Consider the following 22,972-nt stretch of genomic DNA (forward strand, 5'->3'; position numbering starts at 1 on the left):
AAAGTTGCGTATTTACCATTTCACTTGAGTAAAAAAGCAGAATTTAGATCTTTTAGTTGGGAAAAAACACCTTTTTACACATAAAACATATAAAATTACAAGTAAAAATCATGTATCTACTATTTCACTTAAGTAAAAAAGCTAAAACAAAATTAAATGCTAGAAGACACATTATGAGCTACTGTCTTAAATCTGCAGTGTACCAACGACAGTCTCTAAAACGTCAGATTTTCAGGGTTTCATTCATAACAAACCCAAAGAATCAATCCTGTCAACTTGTACGGTCAAGAAACATCCAGTTTGAAGCTGTAAAGCTGCCAAAGGAGGAATCGTGAGCCTATATCTAATATTAGCATCATACTATTCTCCGTTTGTAAACTAGTCAAACCGAAGACTCATGTTATCCCGGTTTGATGCCCTACTAATGCTACAGTGAGCGTAGTCTGACTCACTGGATGTAGACTGAGGGTTTTCTCCTCTCTGGGGATAAACCGATTATCAGCCTGGCCGGTTATCAGGGCCGATACTTGGCATTTAAATGTAATAAATTAAATGCACTACTTTGGGTTTATTGCAGCTCTCTAGTCACTCTGTGGTCTCAGAAAACATCCGTCTGCCAGAGATACAACCTGCAAAACCTGAACAAGAAACACAAACTCATCACCACGAGCCAGAATAAAGGTGCTTTCATAGTAGCTAGCGGCAAAATTAGAAGGCAGATTACTCCAAAACAGATATGGACCTAAGTGGGAGTGATGGAACAGAGAAAGATTAACATACAGAAGAACTGCAGACGTAAACACAGGAGACAAACTGATGGATCTCAATCCTGTGGTGCTCTGACGTCAGCACTATTGCTAGCGTACACATTCAACTATACTTATTAACGAAGAAGCCTAATTATGATGACATATTTCCTGCTGTCATATGATATTCAAATACAACCTTTACCACATGCTGATTATCAATCTTGCTTGATTATCAATAATTAGAATCAGAATCAACCCTGAAGAACCCATATGGGATCATCCCTACCCCTCTCCTTCACTATCTGTCTGTTATCGTTTTCAAAATCTCCTTCACTGCAGAAAACAACAACAATGTTAATCTCTGAGCAGCCTTTTGTTCCGTTGGTACCAAGAAGTAACGACAGCTTTCGTCTCCCTGCATGCAAATGTTCCACCAAAACAATCGTCACCATTTTGCCGGGGCACCATCACTGCATCCTGGGCTTGGTGACGCCAAAGACTGCTGTGATTGGTTTGAAAACATACAAACAAGTCAGAGTGATAATGAGGTGCAGGCAGACCATTCTCCAGCACTGACACATGCACCATCGATTTTCCGGTTTGAACATTTACGGCAAAATTAATCCAATTTCCTGTGTGTGGCGTGCAGTACTTTTACAGTGTTTGAGCGGCGTAAAAAGTGAGCTGGCGTGCTTGAGTTGAAGGTAAGCGGCGGATGAGTTGGTGGAAATACAGGAGGTGACTAAGATGCACAGAAACTAGAGCAGGCAAGGGTGTGCAGTGACATCTAATCCATTTCCGAGCATGAAAATGTTATTTTTATGGGAGGGGGAAAAAAACCTCTAAATATGTAATTTTCATGAGCTGAGATGAGTTTTGAGGGGTCGGATCTATGTCGGGAGAGATACTTTAAATGCTGGAGCTAAGTAAATGTACTTTACTTTTCCATCACTTCAGTTTGCAAAATTAATCAGACGTATGGAGCTGCAGAAATGAGATAAAAACACAGGAAAAGGCAAAAGGAAGAATAACTAAATAGAAGGAATTTGAAAATAACGTAATGAATAATGAAAAGGGAGAGAAGATAATCAGAGTGGATGGATTCATAATAGCCGAGCTGCATCATGACACAACATTTGCTTTGTTCTGTTCCAACATCCTGACACCGTGTCCAGCGCTGCACTTTCTGGCTGTAAGCACAATAATATTTAGCAAGAATCCGGATCTACACTCTTTCAACTTAAATATAGAAACTGCAAAATAAAAGTGTCTTTTTAAAGATCCCCTCGCAGAAGTCCTGCTGGCTCTGCAAAGCAAAGAGCCGCTGCCTACCTTAATTTAGCTCCGAAACACAAATCAAGCATTTTTTTTTTCCCCCCCCTTTCTTTCTTTTAAAACAGCTGAATGTTGAGGTCATGTCTGCTTTTGCACCACAGAGCTGCTGCTGCTGCCCCGACAGGAAAACGATGAGAAAGGAAACAGAAAGAGGAGGAGGAGGAGGATGAAGGGTGGTGGTGGTGGTGGTGGTGGTGGTGGTGGGGGGGTGACATGCAGGAACAGGAAAAAGGGAAGAGTAGCGAGGAACTACTGATGCATTCTGGCGCATTTTCTGCTGCAGCACCCAGGGAATATTACAGGGAAGCGAGTTCCCCCCCCCTAAAGGAGGTCCCCTGAGCTGCCTGCAGAGCATGCTGGTCCGGCCTGACGGAGAGGAGAAGAGCAGCTCTGGGACTCTAACGCTGTAAAAGTGGAGAGAGATCACAGCAAATATCTGTTCAGGGTGTTTCCAGAGAACGAACACCCCCACTGCAGGGATGGAGGAGGCTGCTACAAGCCGGATAATCAAAGACGAGAGAAAGGAGACGAGAAAAAAAATGAGAAACTTTCGAGTGGTGCAAGCCCCCTCTTGTGATTTGCAACTGAACAAAAGCAAGGAGCCACTGACTCCTTTTCTCTGCCTGAGAAAGCGCGTTTTTGCCAAATCCACAAATCGCATATCGGGAAACAAAAAAAAAAAAAACATCCAAACGGATTCAGCATCTCTCCGCCGGGCTGGATGTGGGCTTCTTTAAACGATAGAGGTTGCACCGGTTGGTGGTGGGAGAGCTCTGGTGTGGGTCAGAGAGCAAAGAGATGCTCTTGCTTTCAGCTCTGATGCTTTTTACTGTCTGACTGGACCAGATGAGGAGAGCAAATGAAGAGACAAGGAGTATTTTCTATCTCAAAGAATAAAAACATAGTGAAATGAGGTTATATGCACGTTTCACTTACTGTCATTTGCACTTCTGCGCTTCTCCACAAGATCTTTTACATATTTATAAAGCTTAAAATGTCCGACTGTTGTTGGGAATGTCTTTATCATACTGTTAGAGTCTTATTTTAGACTTTCTGCAGCGTCTTTTTATAGACTTTGGTACTTTTTGCAAGGTCCTTTTGTTTTGCACATGTTTGTCTTCGCTGTATCGCCGTGCACTAAAATCACAATTTAATGATAAATTAGCAACCTGTCAATTGTTGTTCTTCTGCAAAACTGTAAACAACGCTGCATTTATATGTATAGTGGTGAAAAGTGTGGATCAGAACGTCATTTTTGGGAAAAGCAGAATGTCTCTGGATGCAACTGGATAAACTTCTAGAGCAACAACATGCTTTCAGTGCAGATGTTTCTTCATCGTTTTTGGAGAAAATATATCATCCAGTGTGTGAATAGTTGTTTTTTTCCCTCTGTGACAGTAAACTGAAGATCTTTAAGTTGTTGATATGACAAAACAGTTGGGATTTTGAGTTTTGGGAAACACTGATCCACTATTTTTCACCATCTTTTGACATTTACAGAGCAAATGACTTGATTAATAACAAAGAAATTAACAAAAAAAAAAAGAAAAATAATTGAAAAATGACAACTATTTCTTCAGAAAATGACTTAAATGGTTAGTCAGTTATCATGATGGTAAAAAAAACAAAACAAAAAAAAACAATAATTGTTTGTTAAATAATATTTCTAAATCAAAACAGGAAAAAGTGTCTGAATTTCACTGGTGAATTCTGGGAAGTGTAGTGTGAAAAAAAAACACAGCAAAAAGCAGCCTGCACCAAAGAGGCCATAACAATTAAAAACAGGATGGCACAGATTACTGCATTTCACAGAAAAGATATTTTTAAAAAAAAGGGAGGAAACAACAAAAAAAAGCAGCTGATCCTCATTTGAATTCATTCATTCAGCTTTCCTGCCTCTCCTCTGCCTGCAGGGCTGCTCAGCCAAGCGTCCTGTATATTGGTCAGACATCAGGAGCCAGGAGCCGAAGTCACACATTCAAATCACCGCACCGACATTTGAAAATTTGCAAACACAGTCGGTGCTTTCATATGCTTTTTCTATTACTGTTCCACAGATGAAAAGAAGAAGACAACGGCGGTGAAAAGAAAGGAAAAGAAAAGGGACAAAAAAAAACAACAACAACAACAAAAAAAAACACCTAAAACCCTTCTCTCATCTCCCGCAGCCTTTTGCAACCTTAGCTGCTCTCACTGCGAGCGTATCGATTTCTAGTCGGAATGCTGCTGCGCTGTGCAGGAGGAAGATGCTGTGGAGCGCCGCTGACCTTTATCAAAGTATGCAGATGCTGGATGTAGGTGCAGGGGCAGGAAGGGCATCTCCACTGGCACCGCAGACTGTCACCCGGCAAGCAGGGAACGAAATGGGAGCAGCGACCTGTATTGAACGCCTCCGTCCCTTTTTTTTTTTTTTCTTTCTTTTTTTTCAAGTGCAGACCTACATAGAAACCAAATCAACGTCGGTGTGAAGCTGGAGAGACGAGGGCTGATCGGGCCAACGGGGCCGCGTGCACACAGTCTGGACCAGAGACCGAACTAGTCATCGATCGGTTCATTCTTCGATAACACCGAAGAATATATTCAAATGTCCTGATTCGTCTGTCTGAACCCAAAGCAGTTTCTGAGCATTTTTTTTATTTACATTTTTAATCAATGTGGGTTCATTTTTCACTGCAAGTCCTGCACCTCTATGGAAACAGAACAACCATGACTGGAAGGAGAGAGAAACCAAAAATAGAATTGTGGAGTATCAAGAAGTTAAAAAATATATATCAGGAAAAAATAATAAACCTGAGTTTCTTTGAAAATTTACTCTTTTTTTTACATTTAGGATAAACATTTTAATAGAAGAAAAAATCGTGGGCACTTTTCCAAGTCCAACACTGGAAAGAAATGTCAGCTTCACACACTGTAGATGTTTTACTTCTTGGATTTTTAATGTGTTTCCATGCTTTCATGCACAAATGCTACAGTTCAGCTGAAAACTCTTTGAATTTTTGACTGTTGGTCGCAGCTGAGTCACTAAAGTCTGAACAGCTGCACTGAGGGTCATAAAATTTTTTCTTTTTTACAGAAGTTGTTTTTTGGTTTTGGATTTTTAAGGGAGACATGCAGAATAAAGTGCTTTCATGAGATGTCAGATTTGGTTAATAACAGAACTGCACAACACAGATGAGTAGTTCAAGGACCGTTGAAAAGTCTGGTAATGTTTTCTGTTTGTACAGTTTTTGGCTTCGATAAATGGTGCAATTTTGGCGACTCTAGAAAGCTACAATCCTACCAGAAGGGTGAGAGTTTTTTTTTTTTTTTTTTTTAAAAAGAGCCTCAAAACAGCCTCAGCAAGATGATTTTATCCTTATGAGCTGCCACATGTGAACACAATCTAAATAAACTGAAGTTTACTGAATAAACAAAAGTGAACAAAATTGGATGTTTCGGGTTCATGATCAGATAAAACAAGCAAATAGAAATTGTTGCCCTGGGCTTCAGGAAACTGTGAGGGACGGTTTTCATTCTATTTTGTAGAATAAACCAAATAACAGAAGAAAACATTCAACAGATTTATAATCAGCTGCAGCACAGAGCCCAGATGTTCCGACGTAATCTGTTTGGATTGTGGAGATTGAATTTTGAAAAGCGGTTGCTCAAATGAAAAAAAAAAAAAAAAGGTTCTGAAACTGGATTCGATCAAATCACTTAATCCAGTTTTGATTTTAATCTGATCAAACTTTGAGTGTCAGTGATTCAGAGCTTTTTTTAGTCGGAGAATATAAAAAATCTGGATTAACCTGATCCCAGCAGAAGACTATGTTCAGAAACAAGATGTAATAAAACTTTAAAATTGTATAATGTCGACCATATACACCTGCTGCAGTAGATATTATGCTCCCTATTGAACCATGTAATACAGTAAAAAAAAAAAAAAAAAAAACCCAAACAGCTGTCAATATCAAATATATATTTAATTCATCACTGTGGATGTTCAGAATATCCATAGTATATCTGAGACTAGTGTATACTTCTTTGTATTTGTCACAGGTTGGATTAGCAATCTGACCGTTTAATAGAAACTGAAAACGTTAAAGTGACCCCATGCTGCCTGATGTTTTTTTCTTTACAAAGCTAGTCGCCTGTATCGAGATTTGTAGTCCCATTATGAGAACTGGGAGTCCAGACCTGGTAATCCTACAACAGTTCATATCTGGATCTCAATGATTCAATCCAAAGTTGCTTTGAAAAACAAAAGTAAACTGGATTATTTAATCCTGGATGGTAAAACTTGGGATTTTCAAATCCAGATCATTCTGAGCCAGAATAAACCTTCTGAACAGCTGGACCTCATTTTAAAACTTTTTCCATCACGTTGCTGTAAAAGTGTGGCTGCAGCTATTTATTATTTTCATTAATCTTTTACTTTTTACAATTTTAGACCATTTATCTTGTTTTTTTAAGATGTTTTTGAAAAGCGTTTAGCATATATTTTACAAAATGTACTCTAATCTCCATGAGTGGAAACATCAAAGGTCGAGACGTCCTCATTTTCAGTCCCTACTGTGGATTTTCTGCTCAACAACCACGTACCTCCCGTTTACTGTTTGCAAGCGTTCTGTTAAAATGTGCAGCCTCCAAATGCGAGCTGAGCTACTCCTGATAACATCATTATTCTAAGCCCTCAGGCTAATTTCTTTTTAGACTTCTTCCCTCAGAGCTACAAAAGATCTTGCGCTCACAGTCTCCACGACGACTAAACTGAACTTCATCTGTAAAATCGACGTAACAGCCCTCAATCTGATCACCGTGAAAGTTCCTTTTTGTCATTCTTATTTCCTTTTCTCGGTTTATCACTTGTCTTGACACACTTGCACGCTCATGACGTGGAGCCGCAGACATCAGAGCCAATAAAAAGTTCCCACATATCCCACTTGTCACCTCTAGGAGGCCGACATGAAACGTTTTTCCCAGCAGGCAGCTCCTATTTACAGCACATCTGATATGACTGAAGGCAGCATCAGAGTACTCCGAGTGTCTGCTCGCAAACTAGCTCACACTAATTAAAGAAACATATCTAATGCTGCTCTGCACTCAGGTTTCAGGCTGCGGATGATCATAACACGGGCTGAAAGCGGGGCTCTTTGCAGCGCCGATGTTACAGGACGCGTTTTAGGGGGGATCGCCGTTTTGTTTGTGTTTTGCTGAACAGATTTGAGATTCGCCGCCTGTAAAAATGAGATACGGGAGCTTTCAGGCCAGATTTGGATCAGAAAATGAGGCAAACAGAAATGAAGACAGTTTGAAGGGTTAGTTCGCGCTCAGTTTAGCACGTTAGCATGCTAGCCAATTAATACTCAACACAAGGCACCGTTGAGGCTGTTGGAAGTCAGTAGGTTTAAATGGTGGTAGTAGAGCAGGTTTTCCACCCTGGAGGTTCAGCTCAATTCAGGCCCGCATCGCCGCCATTTTTAGATGCTGCTTCATTTCTGTTGCAGAGAAGCTACAGAACAAGTTCAACAACATCAGTAAGGGTTTCCAAACTCATTCTGGTGTGCAGATGGAGAAACAGAAAGTTATTGGATTTCACAATTCTCACAAGTGTCTTTTATCCACAGAGCTCAGAATTATTCAGTTTGGCTTTAAAGTTGTGGAGCTGCTACGAACTGAATTCTGGGTTGTGTTTTCAGGTGGATTTTTTTTTTTTTTTAAATAGCCATAAATCACCAAAGCGATTTAATCCATCCTGGGACAAACATTAACTCTGAGTGTAGCTTGGATCTATGTCATAGTCAGAATTCAGTTTGACATCTAAATATATTTGCTGCATTAAGTTGTTTAGCTCTTGACTATTTTAAGCACTTTGCTATGAATCGTGGGCAAATTATTCAATTTAAAAGACACCTGATCAAGCAAGCACATCAGATTTGACTCCAGCAGAAAACTGGTGCCTCTTTGACAAATTTAACAGTAACAAGGAGTTCAAATGGCAAAATGGAGCAGAGAACGGGTTCCTGCAGTCACAGAAAGTCAGAAAATATTAAATATTATCAGCAAATTCAGTCTCTGCGTTTTTGGTGCCACTGAGTGTTACCAAAGAAACACAACAATAAAGAATCTAAGAACTAATTTTAGACTCATGTAAACTATGATTGAGTCTGAAATGTCTTTGCACCAATCCCTGGTTACGTCTTTTGCTCTAACAATACGAAGAATGGATCAAATACCTTTTTAAGTTTTGTTGGGATTCTAACGCTTCAAAACCGTTCACACCAAATACTGACGTCTTGATTACATCACTTTTAGGGAGCGTAGCTACGAGCAGGTCCAGCACCAAACCCCAACTGTTTGTTTCATACCATCCTCCACCATATGTACAACAGGATCCAGTAGTTTGTCCGTCTTTTTTTTGAGTTCAGATTAAATGTAGAGTCAAAATTGTGAAGCCGCATGTGGTACTCATTGCCAATTTGATTTTCTATTCACACATCAAGGACCACTGACATTCAATGGTGGTACCAAAGAAGACAAATTGTTGATTTTGACTACAGGTCGAGTGAATGTTTAGCATTTTTTCTGAACACTGAGTATTCTTACAACTGATTCTTGAACACTTCATTTAAATATGTGCTACGTCTCAGCAATGTCCCGCCCACAGCACTGTCTGATTGGTTCATGTAACAACGACGTACAAAGTCTTGGATTGGAATTTATTTTACTTTACTTGTCTTCAACCTCCTTAATTACTAATAAGTGGTCGAATCAGCCCTGCTGACCACTTATCCATGCATCCAATGGGAACAGTGTTGGCTGCAGTCGTTTTAATTAGCCTGTGATCAGTCAAATGAAATGTCTGAACCAAATTTCATAACAATGCATCCAAAAGTTGCTGCAATATTTCATGGTGTCTCTAGAATTAGCAGGATTCATCCAACATGAACATCTTAACCAAGTTTCACAACAACAATCCGGCCAACAGTTGTGAGAGAGATATTTCAGTCTGAACCTGTAAACCACAGCGCCACAGCAACATCTCCTTCCAGTCCTGTAATAGATAGAAAACCCTGTGAACGGTTTAATGTAAGACGTGCTCTCAATAGGCAGTAGAAACTATGCAAGTGACTAAACACTATTTGGGTTACTTTTGTTTTTTTTTAATTTGGTAAATTAGCCCTTTAAGACATTCTAAGTGAATGCTCTGATTTGGCCCGCGACAACCGGACTTTATATTCAGCCTTAAATTCCTCTAAAGTGAGTTGCTGAGAAGAAGTTTTATGGTAAATAAACATTCTTTAAATATAAATATTTCTGATATATGGAGGAAAAATCTGTAGAGAATCCAGTCTCTGAAAGGATTTAGCATTTAGCAGCATGAGCATTTCCAATAACCTACTTTAAAAACTTGTTTAAAGTTTGCGCTATCAGTCACTGTGCACAAGCAGGCGCCGTTTCATCTGTTTTATGATGAAACCAAATTATAAAAACTGCGCAGCGCTTATTTGTTAAAACAATGCGGCTAAATGTTTTGACAGTCAAATGGGTCAAAGTGATGCACTTAGCTCCATCCTAACTCTATTAGGCTGCAGAGACTGTCAGAAGTTTGGGGAGCCTGAATATATGATCCCGGTCAGATTTACACTCACAAACACTCAAGGGGGGGGGACTCGGAGCTGGCGACACGCCCTGCGCTGAATTGCGTTATAAACAAGCTTTAACTTAATTGCATTCCTCTAACTGGGAGGAACAAACGCTCAGCCAGCATATTTATTACCGCACAACCTGTGAGGGAGTTACTGCGTTAGTGTTTGGAAAGGAGATATGCTCATGATTCTTCCAGGGCTGTGTGTGCCAAAAGCGTTTGAACCTGTGTGAGAAAGTGTTTTTTTCAAAGCGTGAATGTTAAACTAATCTCAGATGGTAGCCGAGGGAGAAGTCTGAGGTATTATGGCCCCTTTTTGACTCATTTTTATACATTCTGGGTTCTATTTTGAACATTTTTCTGACGTTTCATTCATCAAAAGTTGTTTAGCATTCTCTAAATCCGTCTGACCTCACAGCCCAGATTCCCCTCTGACCTCCGTCAGGTTGTTTTCCGAAGCGATTTGCATAACATCTGCATTATTCATGACCTCCTACTCTGACTGGCTGGAGGTGTGGCCCCAATTTTCACCTCCAGCCAATTGGAACGCTACCAAATGAATAATGAAACAATGGCTGCAGCTAGAGAGACAAAACATGGACTTGGTTAGAGATTTATGACTGAAGTCTGACCCAGGATGCGAAAGAGGGAAAAGCTTGGTGCTGCATTGCTGACACCATGAGTCTCGGTCAACTAACAAAGTAAGTCATTGTTTCCAAAGTAGCAAGAGGTTGCTAGCTTAGCTTTAGCACAGATGTGTTATAAGGCTGTTTAACTACTGGCACACAATGGATTAAAGATTGTCTGCAGTAAGAACTTAACAGCGATCCCAGGAAGGCAGTGTTAGGGCTCTTTAGCTGGACGACAACCAGAAACTGCACCTTCTAATGTCCTGCTTTGCAACTTCCCCATCATATTACAAACTCTACTACAAAACAGAGGTAATGTGCAGACTCTGTATAACGTGTCTGTGAAGGTTCTCAGTCATCCAGGTCATGGTTGTTCTGGTAGATTAATCGTAGCAACTGGACTTGCTTTCTTGAAGACGTTTCACTTCTCAGTTCTCATCAGGTCTGACTGACTAGTTGGGAGTTCCAGATACTTATATCCTAAAGGAGCCATTAACACCTGAGTTTTAGTTTCAATTGGGGGTTTGTTGCTCCTCCCCCTCGTTATGTGGGTCGTTAGTGCTCCCCCTGCCACCCCTTTGAGGCAGGGGGTATCTGGAACTCCCAACTAGTCAGTCAGAACTGATGAAGCCTCTTGGATGAGAGGTGAAACGTCTTCAAGGAACTCAAGCAAGTCCAGTTGCTACAATTAATCTACCAGAATAACTCAGTATAATGCTAGGCATGGTTGGGCTTATTATGCTACAGCTAGCCAGCATATTTAATTTGTGAACCGCTTCAAAACTGTGTGATCTCAAGGATAGAAATTCCAAAAAACCAGCACAGGAGGGCGCCTCCGTCACCATGATCTATCCCAGTTCTCGATACATGGTTCATGGTATGCAGAGGATGATCCCCAGACTTTTCTTTTAGGTGCAAATTCACTTCAGTCCCTTTCAGACATGGAAATTAAAGTATAGTTGTATTTTTATGGACACTTCGGTTTGTAAAAGATGTGAGACTTTTAGAGTAAAATGGCACAAGAAAGGCTTTTGCTCTTTGTGATACTTTTAGATCAATATATTTAGTAGTATATTTAGTGCACAACTTGAAGTACGTCATTTGTTAAGGCAGTTTTATGTTGTATTGAAAGTGATATGGAAGCTATACAAGAACCAGCGTAGTGAGGTTGCTGTTGTGAACATTACAGAAAAGAGACCTCATTCAGACATGATGCCAACACGTTCAGATGCCGATAGAGTCAATGGAAAGGAGTACATGTCTGAAAGCAGTTTTACTGGAATTTTTGAACATCTACAAAGTGGACATTCGTGGTCCCCAAAGGGATCAACTGTAATAACTTTGCTCACTTTTCTTATCACACCTCCATCAGGTAAAAATCTGGATTTACTTGCAGAAGTGAAGACATTCCCTTTCGTCCAACTAGCAGCTTATCATGCTATATGTTGACGGTAAAAGTGACAAACATGGTATTTGCAAATTATCAGCATCTCAGCACCGAGCTCAGAGTTCATCTGCAGCACAGAACAGCTTCACAGCCTCCAGCAGGACCGTTTCCAGTCACTTAACATACTCACTGATGTCTTTCTGTGTTCTTAGTGCATAAGCTGAAGAAAACTACTACAAAGGCAAACCCATAACTGTGATAAAACATATATTTTTACATATATTTTGATCTCTGGTCTGCCAAAATCATCACAAAATCGAAAAAGTCCCAAACAAAGACCAACATGTGAGTCTGATTTGTTTCTTACAAGCCCCATTTCACTTTTAACTGACTGTAAACTGCAATGAAGCAAACACAAAAGTACAACATAACAACTTCACCACATTACCAAAGAAAACAAAGTGTGATTGCACCCTGAGGTGGCATAAAAAATACAAAGACACATTCCAATTATTGAGAGAACAGAAAAAAGCGTGAGGCTAGCATGAATAAAACAACAGAGAAGCACAGCTTTGAGTACGATTAAGCCGAGCCGGAGACGATCCCGGTTGTGTGAGACGGGCCTGGCTGCAGGGAGGTAAGGTAAACCTCACAGGTCTATTCCAGGATGTCTGGAAAAGTGCTGGCAGGGGGAAAAGCTGAGTGGTCAGCAGGATGAGGATCAGCGTGGACATGTGTTCTGTCAGTCAGGACGCCCGGAGGGATGACAGCGACACATTCCTGAGGTATTAAGGAAAAAGACTGGAGGAGGTGGGCTGCGCAGCGGGGCAAAGGGCAGCTTCATGCATCTTATCACGAGCAGAATGCAACCAGATGCTATTTATATAAAAATATAAGGCAGGTTTTACAGGCACAGGAGAGTCGTGCTCACACAGGCGTGACCGCAGTGGCGATTACTTTTGGTGATTCCGGTCTGCGCCGCTCATTTGTTTATGAATCCATCAGGCCTAGTTAAACATCTGTCTCTCCGGGGATGGAGCTTCTCCACCTCGCAGCTGTGTTATTTTCACTGGGTCAAAGGAAGCACAAGCCTGCAACCTTTATTCATTTCATATTCTCAGCGGCTCCCAACCTGGGGATGGGAAACCCTCCCGAGGGGCCCTGAGATAAACCTAAAGGGTCTAAATCTAAGATCACAGGGATGAAAGAACGGTTTAACAACTGGTTTATGTGCCAGGTATTTACCTAGTGAATCATTTTGTCTCTTAAATATCGTTTGCTGTCCAACATTAGTCCAAAATCCAACATTATGCTCTTCAGGAAACCAACGTAATCACATTGGAGAAGCTGGAATCTGACAGCATTTTTTCTTCGATAATGACTCAAAACAATGACTTGATTGTGAGAATAGCTGCTGAAATAGCCGACGATCACCCAGTTGTTGCAGCACGAGTGCTCTTCCACACAATTGGGTATTTTTCCTGACTTTTCTCTTTTTCTTTCTTGTGAAATTCTGGATATTTTCACATCTTCATGCCTCCAAAAATCCTTCAAAGTAAGAGACAGAAGAAAGAAAACACATGCTGTGCTGCAAATCAATTAGTCGATCAAAAGTAAAAATAAAAAACTACAATAATGAGCCAAAATGTGAGGTTTTGCTGCCTTTCTGGGCTGTGTTATGCTCAGTTAAACATCTTTGGGTTCTGAACTGTGGCTCTGACAAAACTGTCAGTTCGTACATGTTTACCTTTGGCTTTGAGAATTTATCGGGAGGATTTGTCACTGCTTTCTGAGACTTTGTAGTCGAAACCATTCATTGACTAGTCCCAAAAAAAAAGCAGTAGAAGTCAATAAAAGGTAATTGTCAGTTGCAGTCTTGCTCTAATGTAAACACAGAGGTGGTCTCCTCATCTGTACATCAGTTTGGACAAAAGCATCTGTCAGTGAATACATAAAAATGTTTGGGTTGACTTATAGCAAGAAGCTAGAAAGGTTTGGAGCCACTGGTCTGAAAGCATCTGGACAGATGAACCTACAGGAAGCACTCGTTAACCCTTTGAACTACAAGGAATTTCTGGACCTTTTATTTTTTGCACCTGTCATATTTTTATTTACTGTGGGCTCATTTTTCACCATAATAATACGTCCTGCACCTCTTTGGAAGCAACACAAGGATGAAAAAAGAAGAAGCAACTCAAAAATGTCTCTTGTGCAGTAAGGCACAGTAACAAGGCCATAAATCAGAAAAATTGGAAGAAAAAAAAAAACATTGAAATGTGTCTGGAATTAATATTTCTAGGCTCCTACATGTTAAAAATGCTGAAAAAATTGTGGCTCTGCATACTATACATATTTTACCAACTTCTTATTTCCTCTAAAGTGAGATGACAAAAATAATTTACAACTGTGAGAAGTTTTAAGGTAAATAAACATTTTTTAAATAAGAATATAAATCAGAATATTATCATGAATTATTTAAACCACACACAAAAAAGGGAAATCTGTAGAGAACCCAGTCTCTGAAAGTATTAACCAATTAGCAGCATGCCATATGTTTGTCCTTATCTGCAATGTGTGGACGCAGCCTGCAGCTCATCTGAAAAGTCCCTGAATTTTTGTAACATGACTGTTAGTTGCAGGTAAGTCACGAATGGCTTCATGGTTGCAACAGGAAGTGCAGAATTTTTGGTTTTTAACAGAATCTGGTTCGTGTAAATGGTTTATTTTTGGGGGAATTTTAAATGAAACATAGAGAATAAAGTCAGATTTAGTTACGTTTCCTGACAGAACTGCACATCACATATGACTACTTTGAAGACTGTATTGGAGTTTTAAAAAAATATAGTGATTTTTTTCTGTATTATTATCATTTATGCATTTGATAAATGGCGTAATTTTAGCCAATATTTAATCACAAGAAGGTTGTGGCGTCTAGATGAAACCCCCGTCTGTTAAGTTGAAGAAGAAACTCTGCCAGAATTGCAGTGATGTGTTCCAGAGCTCCAGATTAGAAGAGAGTAATACATTTCCAGTCTGCTTGCTAACAATGGCACCAAAGTGTGTCAAAAGAGATTGAGAGTCAATGCCTCATAAAACAGGAGGAGAGAGAAAGGGGGAGCACGAGAGTGGAGGCATTATGCGGTCTAATTGTCCTAAAGGGCATCAAAAGCCTGCTGCCCTTTTACACGGGGAGCACAGTCTGGCCTCATTCAGCCGTCACAATCAGCACAGAATTAGCAGCAGGAACTGTTTCAACCGTGTGCCAAAGAGGGAATCCTTCTGCGGGAAAAAAAAAAAAAAAAAATGGAAATGCACGTAACATTTTCATTGTCAATTTCCATTCAAGCCGGTGGAGGAATATGAATGTGACGGCGATGGAGGCAAATAAATTCTGTATTTTTTCATGTCACGAGCGCGAAAACAACCCTGAGGAGAGCTTTCAAGGCAGCGGAAGAAACATCATTGTAATTATGCCTTTAGTGAATATTCTACACATTCATTCCCTTTGTTTTGTGTATGGAAATGTTCTCATGAATCTTCTAGTGTGCTCCTGGATGAAGCTGTCACTTCCACTGCTCCTCTTTGTCTTTTTTATGGATGTACACGGAATCTAATTCATCACTATCCGAGTGTAATTATGGAAATTTCTGGAGATTTGTTGGGAGTTCTGTAACGGCAGTCTGCCATTCTACAAAAGATCCAGAAGTCTCGGAAGAGGGGAGAAGTGATTTTCATATTAATACTCAAACGTGTTCGTGCATATGAGCGGTTTTCATTGTTTTAACTGCTCGACTGAATAATGTCCTGTATGTTTTCAGTAATCATATAACATTTATCACGACTCTGTATGGAGTGCATTAATCAACAGCGACTCTGGAAGTTTGGTTTAATATCCACAATACGTCTTGTGCCGTCTCTTCGCAGTAAAAGTCACATCTTGTTTATTTTGTACCCTTTGTGTCAGCGTGGACTTTAAAACTGTACGTTGGCCCGATGACATCAATTTTCTTTGACATTTATTCCACAGATACGAGCCGTCATATAATTTCTTCCATCGCATGTACAGTATACCGCTGGTTCTCTTTACCGTCAGCGGAAATGTCAGAGTTTATATTTATATCAAACTAAAAAGCCACAATGTGATTCTAGCTCCCGGTAAAAGGATCAAAGGTTCGACACCGTGACCTCTGACCCTTAACCTCGACCGAACAGTTCATTTACATGCAGCGTTTCGATTGAATCATAAATGTACACATCCTGAATGGAGATGTTCCAGTGCTTTGAATAGCTGCTTCTTAGTTTGAAATCGCTTAAAGGACGCTTGTTTACTCTGTTGCCAGGAGTTCGACGAGATGATCAACATCCCTTCATATCTGACCGGTTAGCGTAGCTTAGCATAAAGACTGGAAACCCAGCACAAAACAAAGCCTGGCTCCATCCAATGGTTAAGAAGCTCACAAATTAACACGGTATGTTTAGGCCCTTCATATGAACATTTTCAGGTTTAGAATTTTACTTCAGGCATCTACTGCAGCATGTTTTCATGCTTTCATGTTCAAATAACACATTCATTTTCTCATTCTGTACATCGCTGCACCACCTTTGTCTGAAACACTTTGTCTTAGCTCCTGTCTCTTTAGATCCTCCTTCCTGAAAAGCCTCCGATTGGTCAGCTGGCCTGATGAAAATGAGGTTTGAGGCTAGTTGAAACTTAGTTGAAGATATCTTGAAAGGATGATTGAGTATCTTAAATTGAGGGGAATTAAAAATATGTTGAACTAGAATCAGAAAAAAACTGTAAAGATCTGGAATTAATATTAGTTAAAATTCAGATGCGGAGATCCACAATATGAACTATATCTGCAACGGAACTGTAAATATTTGTAAGGGAAAGACACCTTTACATGAATGGTAGAAGTGATGTTATTTGTCCTAGACGATGTGAATCTTGTTGACAGGGAAGAATTACAGATATCTGCAGTGCATATTTACTCTCGCTAATAAACAGATTGCTATAAACATTATGCAAATATGTTACACGGTGACATGAGTAAGTAACTGTGACTTCACACGAGACGTTTCAGGTAGTTGAGGAGATTCTGTCGGGGAGAATAACTTCCTCTGGCATAATCTGTTCAAATATCAAAGTCTAAAAATGACATTTAATTAAAAGATAGATTATATCATTTGCTAATAAGTGAACTTTCAAAGTGCTGGTTGGTAGATTTTGTTAAGATTTTATAGAGCCAGGCTACGTCCTCCACATGTTTCCAGTCTTTATGCTAAGCTAAGCAACGCTAACAGGCCGTGTGCTCCAGCTACATATTCAACAGGCATGACGGTGGTGTCAGTCATCTCATCAAAGTGGCATCAAGAGGACAAAATTTATTTATTTAACAAGATTATTATTTCAACATGACTGGATTCTTCTTCTCGACATTCAGCATAAAGACCACCAATATTTTTCACTTATCTGAAATGTGCATGACTAATAAATCGCTCTGCCAAAAGTTCATACTGTTAAATAGAAAACGACCACAGAGTCCGATTCTTCTCACACATCACCAGCATTTATCCGCTCACAGCGTGTCAAGTTGTGCACTCATATCAGAGCTGTGCTGCACCGTGAGAACGGCTAACTGGTAGCACGACGCGCAACACAATGAGCCGATCGATGCGCTAACATTCCCTCACAATGCCAACAACATTACAACAGCACAATAGTCTCTCTCTCTCTCTCTCTCTCTCCACATCTCTACTCCCTCGGCAGCCTTCAGGCCCGGCCCAAAAAAAGCATCTCTCACATAAATCAAGCGAAAACCCTGAGAGCTCGGCAGGCCCCAAGAGCATGCTGATCACCCCGACACTCATTCCCCCGCCGCCACTCTCCTGGGCTGCCTCGGCCCTCAGGAGCCGGCACCCCCGGAGCTCAGACCCTGCCAGTCAGCCACGACTCGCCGAGAGGGTCCTGATCGGTGGGGGGAACGGGATGTCACAGAGGCCTGTCACTTTGATTCAGTGCCGGCAGACCGATGTGTCAGATGCGAGCAGATGCAATTTGTGAAATAAACAAATCAATATCTCTCAAGAGGTAAAGCTTTGTATAGATATGCCCAGAGAAACTGCTCCACATACATGTGACAAAAGCATCACACAGTATACGACCTCCATACCATTTGTACTACAATGCGATGCTGTTATTGCAACAAACGTGCCCACTCACTTGTACGTCTATGTGTTTTTGTAGTGCAGTATTGTACACAGATGGTACAACTGACAAGGCTACATAACATTCACGATTTACATAAGACTTCACTATTACTCACAGAAGCTTACAACCAAAATGTAATTTTTTTTATTCACGGCTGCCTTCAGAAGGAATCAGACCTGCATGTCTCATCATTCATCATGACAGCCTACCTACTAACCCAAAACGCTGCCATATACTGATTATTAAATGAACCCGAGCCAGACCTTTGGCTTTTGTTGTAATTCTCTCTTTTAATATCTCTTCTATCCTTTCCCTCCTGCTTTGTGCCAGTCGAAGCAGGCAGCACACAGAAACAATAAAAAAGCAAAAGAGCAAAAATCCAGAGTTTGACAAAACAAAAGCAGCGGGGATTAGAGAGGCAAGGGGAGGGTTACTTAAGGACTTCCTGTTTCCACAGTTGTGTGACGAATCCCAAAGTCGAATCCCCGTTGCATGCGACACACACAGGATTGCTACCAAAGCGCTCTGATGAGAGCAAAATCTCCTGACAGGAAAACAAGGGGATATAGAGTGCACGCTCAGATGAGACGGCACGCTGTCTAACCATGTAAAGAAAAAAGCATTTAAAGTTCACAGAGCGATGAGTGCAAACAGCGCATGAATAGGTTACCGAAGTATGTTCTAAATTAAATGATGTCAAGAGGAAAAGACGACAACATCTTTGTATCAAAAGCAAACGCTGAATGAGATGAGTTTCTGGCAGACTGCTGAATAGCTTTGAAGCTCGCTATCATATATACAGTCGCTATTGTTTCCTGACAGGCTTACCGCCATCAAACTGCCATTCAAAAACACAAATCAATGGATGCAAGTCCAAGAAAACAACTTATTCGTGACTCCAAAGCACAATATCAACAAGCAACAACACATTCATGAAAAGTTTCACAAATGTAAGGGGAAAAAAGGAGAGAGAAAAAAAAAGAGTTGCTGCCTTACCAGGTCTCGTCGTTTTTGAACTCAAGCTCTCCGTAGGTGTCTTCGAAGTCCTCCCCGCCTCCTTTAGCGAGTCCCTCCACCGTGCGAAAAGGCACAATGACCGTCCCCCTTGCTCCAGAAGTCCTCAGCACTTTCATTTCCATAATGCCGATGCTCTCGCTGACGTGCACCGAGTTGCTCTCGAAGGTGAAGATGCCCGAATGATCATCGTCCAGGATGGTCACAGTGGCCACGCTGGGGAATCCCAGCATGGCCTTTGGGTATGGGAGACTGTTGGGTGACAGCACTTCGTCCTCAGTTTCAAGGACACGCAGATTACTGAGGCGCACGAAGAAGTGCTCGTCCTCTTCAAAGATGTCGTCATCTATGATGCCAATGCTTATTTCCTTGATCATCTCTCCCGGTTTGAACACCACCGTACCCTCTGTGAACTCGTAGTCGGCCCCAGCATTGGCCGAACCGTCCTCCGTCTTATAATCCACGTAGATCGTCTTGTTTATGTCGCCGCCCTTTCTGGTGATGGTCAAAATAGCGGCTCCACAGTTCTCGAGGCACTGGTAGACAGCAGGCTCAAAAGCAATCCGAGACACATACTCTTCCGGTTCCTCCACATGCACCTCCTGGACGCTGGCGCTCTTCTTCGCCTGTTCTGCAACGTGTTTCTTCAGGATGTTTCCGGCGCCTGTCATCATGCGAGTAGCTTGGATGCGGTAGAAGGCACGGCTCTTTTGCTGGTGCGAGAGGGCGTAGTAGTTGGCCATCTCAACCAGCTGATCCAACTCCTTCTCTGGGTGCTTCTGCTTCAGGTCCTTCAAGATGCGAATCATGTCGCGTCGGGACTCGTCCACCTCTTTGCTCTCCATCAGACCGATCAGATTGCTGGCCGCGCCTCCGTCCATGAAGTGGGAGTTGACCATCTTTCCGTCCATCTCGATCCCCTTGGACCGTTCTGTCTCGGTCTCGATGATGACGCCCCTGTGTTTGTCAGTGCGATACTTCTTGTGCATGAACTTGTAGAAGAGCAGTCGTCTGTCTGCCACCCAGGCGAGGAGGACGCATATGGGGAAGAAGGCCAGCGTGACTAGACCCTCCCAGACCTGGACTACATTTGGAGAAAACACAGCCAGGATCATGTAGAGCCAGATGTAAGCAAAGATACTCCAGCCTGCAGTGACGAAGAACACTCTGAGGTGCTTGACTTTGCGTACCTCTCCTTGGGGAATCACGGACACGCAAAGGCCAATGATGACAAACATGTTGAAGGCTGCGCTGCCTACGATTGTGGAGGGCCCGAGCTCGCCAGATTTGAACTCATGTCCACAAACCTCAATCACAGAAAGCAGGATCTCGGGGGCAGACGAGCCCAAGGCCATGAGGGTGAGGTTGGAGACCGTTTCATTCCACACCCGGATCGTGGTGGTGGTTGTTTCCCCATTGGGCCTTTTGATGACAATCTCCCTCTCCTGGGAGGTGATGACCTCAATGGCTGCCATGAAGCGGTCAGCGATGATGGACACTCCGAGAAACATGTAGATCAGTGCCACGAAATAGACAATGACCCGTGCGATCTTGTCTCCCATGGAGGGATCCTCGGGATACCAGATGGGCAGGATGATCCCTGTGTGACACTTTGAGTTCCCCTTGCAGGTGGCATTGCTGGGGGTGAGCAGAGGGCTTGGAGTGGTCCGGGCCTCTGTACAAAGGAAGGCTACAGCAACAGAGACCAGCCCCAACCAGAGGCAGGCGGGTGACCCTGGTTTTACAGGCCTTGAACCCTCCATGCACCCTCCTTCGTCTCAAGGGTCCTTACCACACTGACAGTCCCTCTGGGATCCAGCACTGGGCTGTTTTTTTCTCCACCCACCACCTAAACATAGAGACAGAAGCAACAGATATTACATGAATGCTATTTAACACTTTTACTCCAAGAATCTTAGAGTTTTGCCTCATATTATAAACGACAGCCAAACAGGGACAACTGTCGTAAAACAACCGGACCTTGTTGCATTGTGAATGTTTCTATGACTGAATAAATATTTATCATGCGTGAGTACAATGCATTCATTCTTAGTTACATAATGAATCAATAATTAATGTAATGACATAATGGAAGGAGTATTCAGCCTTAGGGTAGTTTCACATTGTTTTAAATCCCAAGTTTGTGGAGCACTAGTAGTACGAGTGAGTAAGTCTGTGTGTTTGCATTTCACAGGGAGAAACATACACTTACTGAAGGAAGAAAGGAGTTTCTCAATTTTATATGAGAGCAAGAATTCAAATTATCCCACTATCCTTCTGTAAGACCTCAATGGGTTTCTGCTTCCTGCTTTACAAACCGCATTTTCATGAGACCTTTATGTTATCTATGAAAGGCGGGCTGGAAAAATACTTCCCCACGCTCAGAAATTCATGAGATTTTCAGGTCTGTAAACCACTCTGTGAGCAACGTAGATAACATTAGTTTAATAAAATGATAGCCTGTGGGCTCATTTCCAATCATAAAGTTTATTTTCAGTTAAGACGTGGATACGTGCACCCAATAATGTGGATTTGAGCGTGATTGTGTGAAATCTCGGGGGTAATACACAGCTCTGAACCAAACAGCTCGCTCAGCAGGCGTGCAATGTTGCCAAACTAAGCACTGTCCAAAATGTCGCATTGGCAAAAAAAAAAAAAAACAGCAGAGGGGAGGCAGGAGACCGTCAAGAGGCGAACTGAAACAAAGACTACAGATGTCCCGTCCAAATTCATTATAGACCGAGCCCTAAATGCACACTTCCGCCAGAGAGAGCAGCATTATAATAACAATGCAGACATTGTCCAAATTCATAAAAGCTCGAGCTAAGCATCTTATGCACCTCTTCAGCTCTTAGGAGATACGACTTGACAATTCTTTTTGATGCTAACAGCTGAGGCCAGAGGCAGCAGCAGCGTGATGAACAGTTGACCACCTCAAACGTGGATGATATAACACGGGATTCGTTATAGAGGCTTTCTCCTCAGCGGTACTTGATTATTTAGTGGTTCAGTAGGTTGGTTGGGAGCCTCTCTGCAGCCTCCACCTTTGGACCCTTGAGGCTCACAGGCAGTTTAGTCTGAATTAAAATTATCTCTTCAGAGAGATACAGTACAAGTTAATCACTCTGTCCTGAATTCAGTTGAGGATTACCATTTTTTCATTACACTTGTTTCCGTTTGCTTTTGTTGAGCTAAATCAAGTTTGCATCCCGTCTTCGTTTTGTACCTAAAAGTGCATTCTAGTGTTCTGATTCCTGCTTAAAGAGTTGATTACCTCTGGGACTGCCTGCACAAAACTGTGTACAGTATGCACTCGTGGCACTTTGAGGCACTCTGGATAAAAGCATCCATTAAAAGGCATATGTTATGCTGTAGAATGCAGATTTCTTATTTGATGTAACTCTTACCCGCCATACTGGATCTGAAGGCTTTTAAAATAACTCCTACTACTAGAATTACATCTATCATGCTCGGTGGATCGCCGGCCAGTTTGGATAGCTGACAACATTTCCAATATAAGTCTGGATAGTAAAACGAGAGGTGGCTTGTTTGACAAACTCACGCCAATTTCAAAGCCAAATATTGTCTCTGCGACCTGAGCAGTGTCAACACACACCTAATGCCTGCAATAAACTGGCAAAGTTTCCATCAACGTCTTGTGTGCAGGCAGTAGCAAAGCCAATTAATCTATTCTGGAATAAATTATCCTTAATATTTCTAATTTAATGGTTCATAGGTACAAATAATTGCATCACTAGCAGTGCTATTATGATGTCTTTTGAGAGATCATAACCTCAATAACATTCACAGAGATAACTTTTTCCAGAAGTGCTTTTCTGAGAGGTGATAAAATTTTAAAACAGAGGGTATCTCGGCTTGAAATGAAATTCCTCAGATGTTAAAAAAAAAAAAAAAAAAAGATGTTGATTGCAGAGCAGCGCACCGATCTGGAGGATAGAAAATGGGATGACAGCAAACGGCAGCAGAAGCCGGAGACAAGGAACTTAAATTTAACTGAAT

General features: G+C 41.5%; 1 protein-coding gene across 1 annotated transcript in view; it reads right to left on the reverse strand.

Moving 5' to 3' along the window:
- slc8a3 (solute carrier family 8 member 3) overlaps window positions 1–22,972 on the reverse strand; it is a 116,882-nt gene that overhangs the window by 88,433 nt on the left and 5,477 nt on the right. Inside the window, exon 2 of the mRNA XM_008285545.1 lies at window positions 18,935–20,801. Coding sequence (XP_008283767.1) covers window positions 18,935–20,715 — 1,781 coding nt within the window. The 5' untranslated portion in view covers window positions 20,716–20,801. The remainder of the gene's footprint in view (window positions 1–18,934; window positions 20,802–22,972) is intronic.

This window comes from Stegastes partitus, unplaced genomic scaffold (genome assembly GCF_000690725.1).
Source record: "Stegastes partitus isolate 25-593 unplaced genomic scaffold, Stegastes_partitus-1.0.2 Scaffold407, whole genome shotgun sequence".
Lineage (NCBI taxonomy): Eukaryota > Metazoa > Chordata > Actinopteri > Pomacentridae > Stegastes > Stegastes partitus.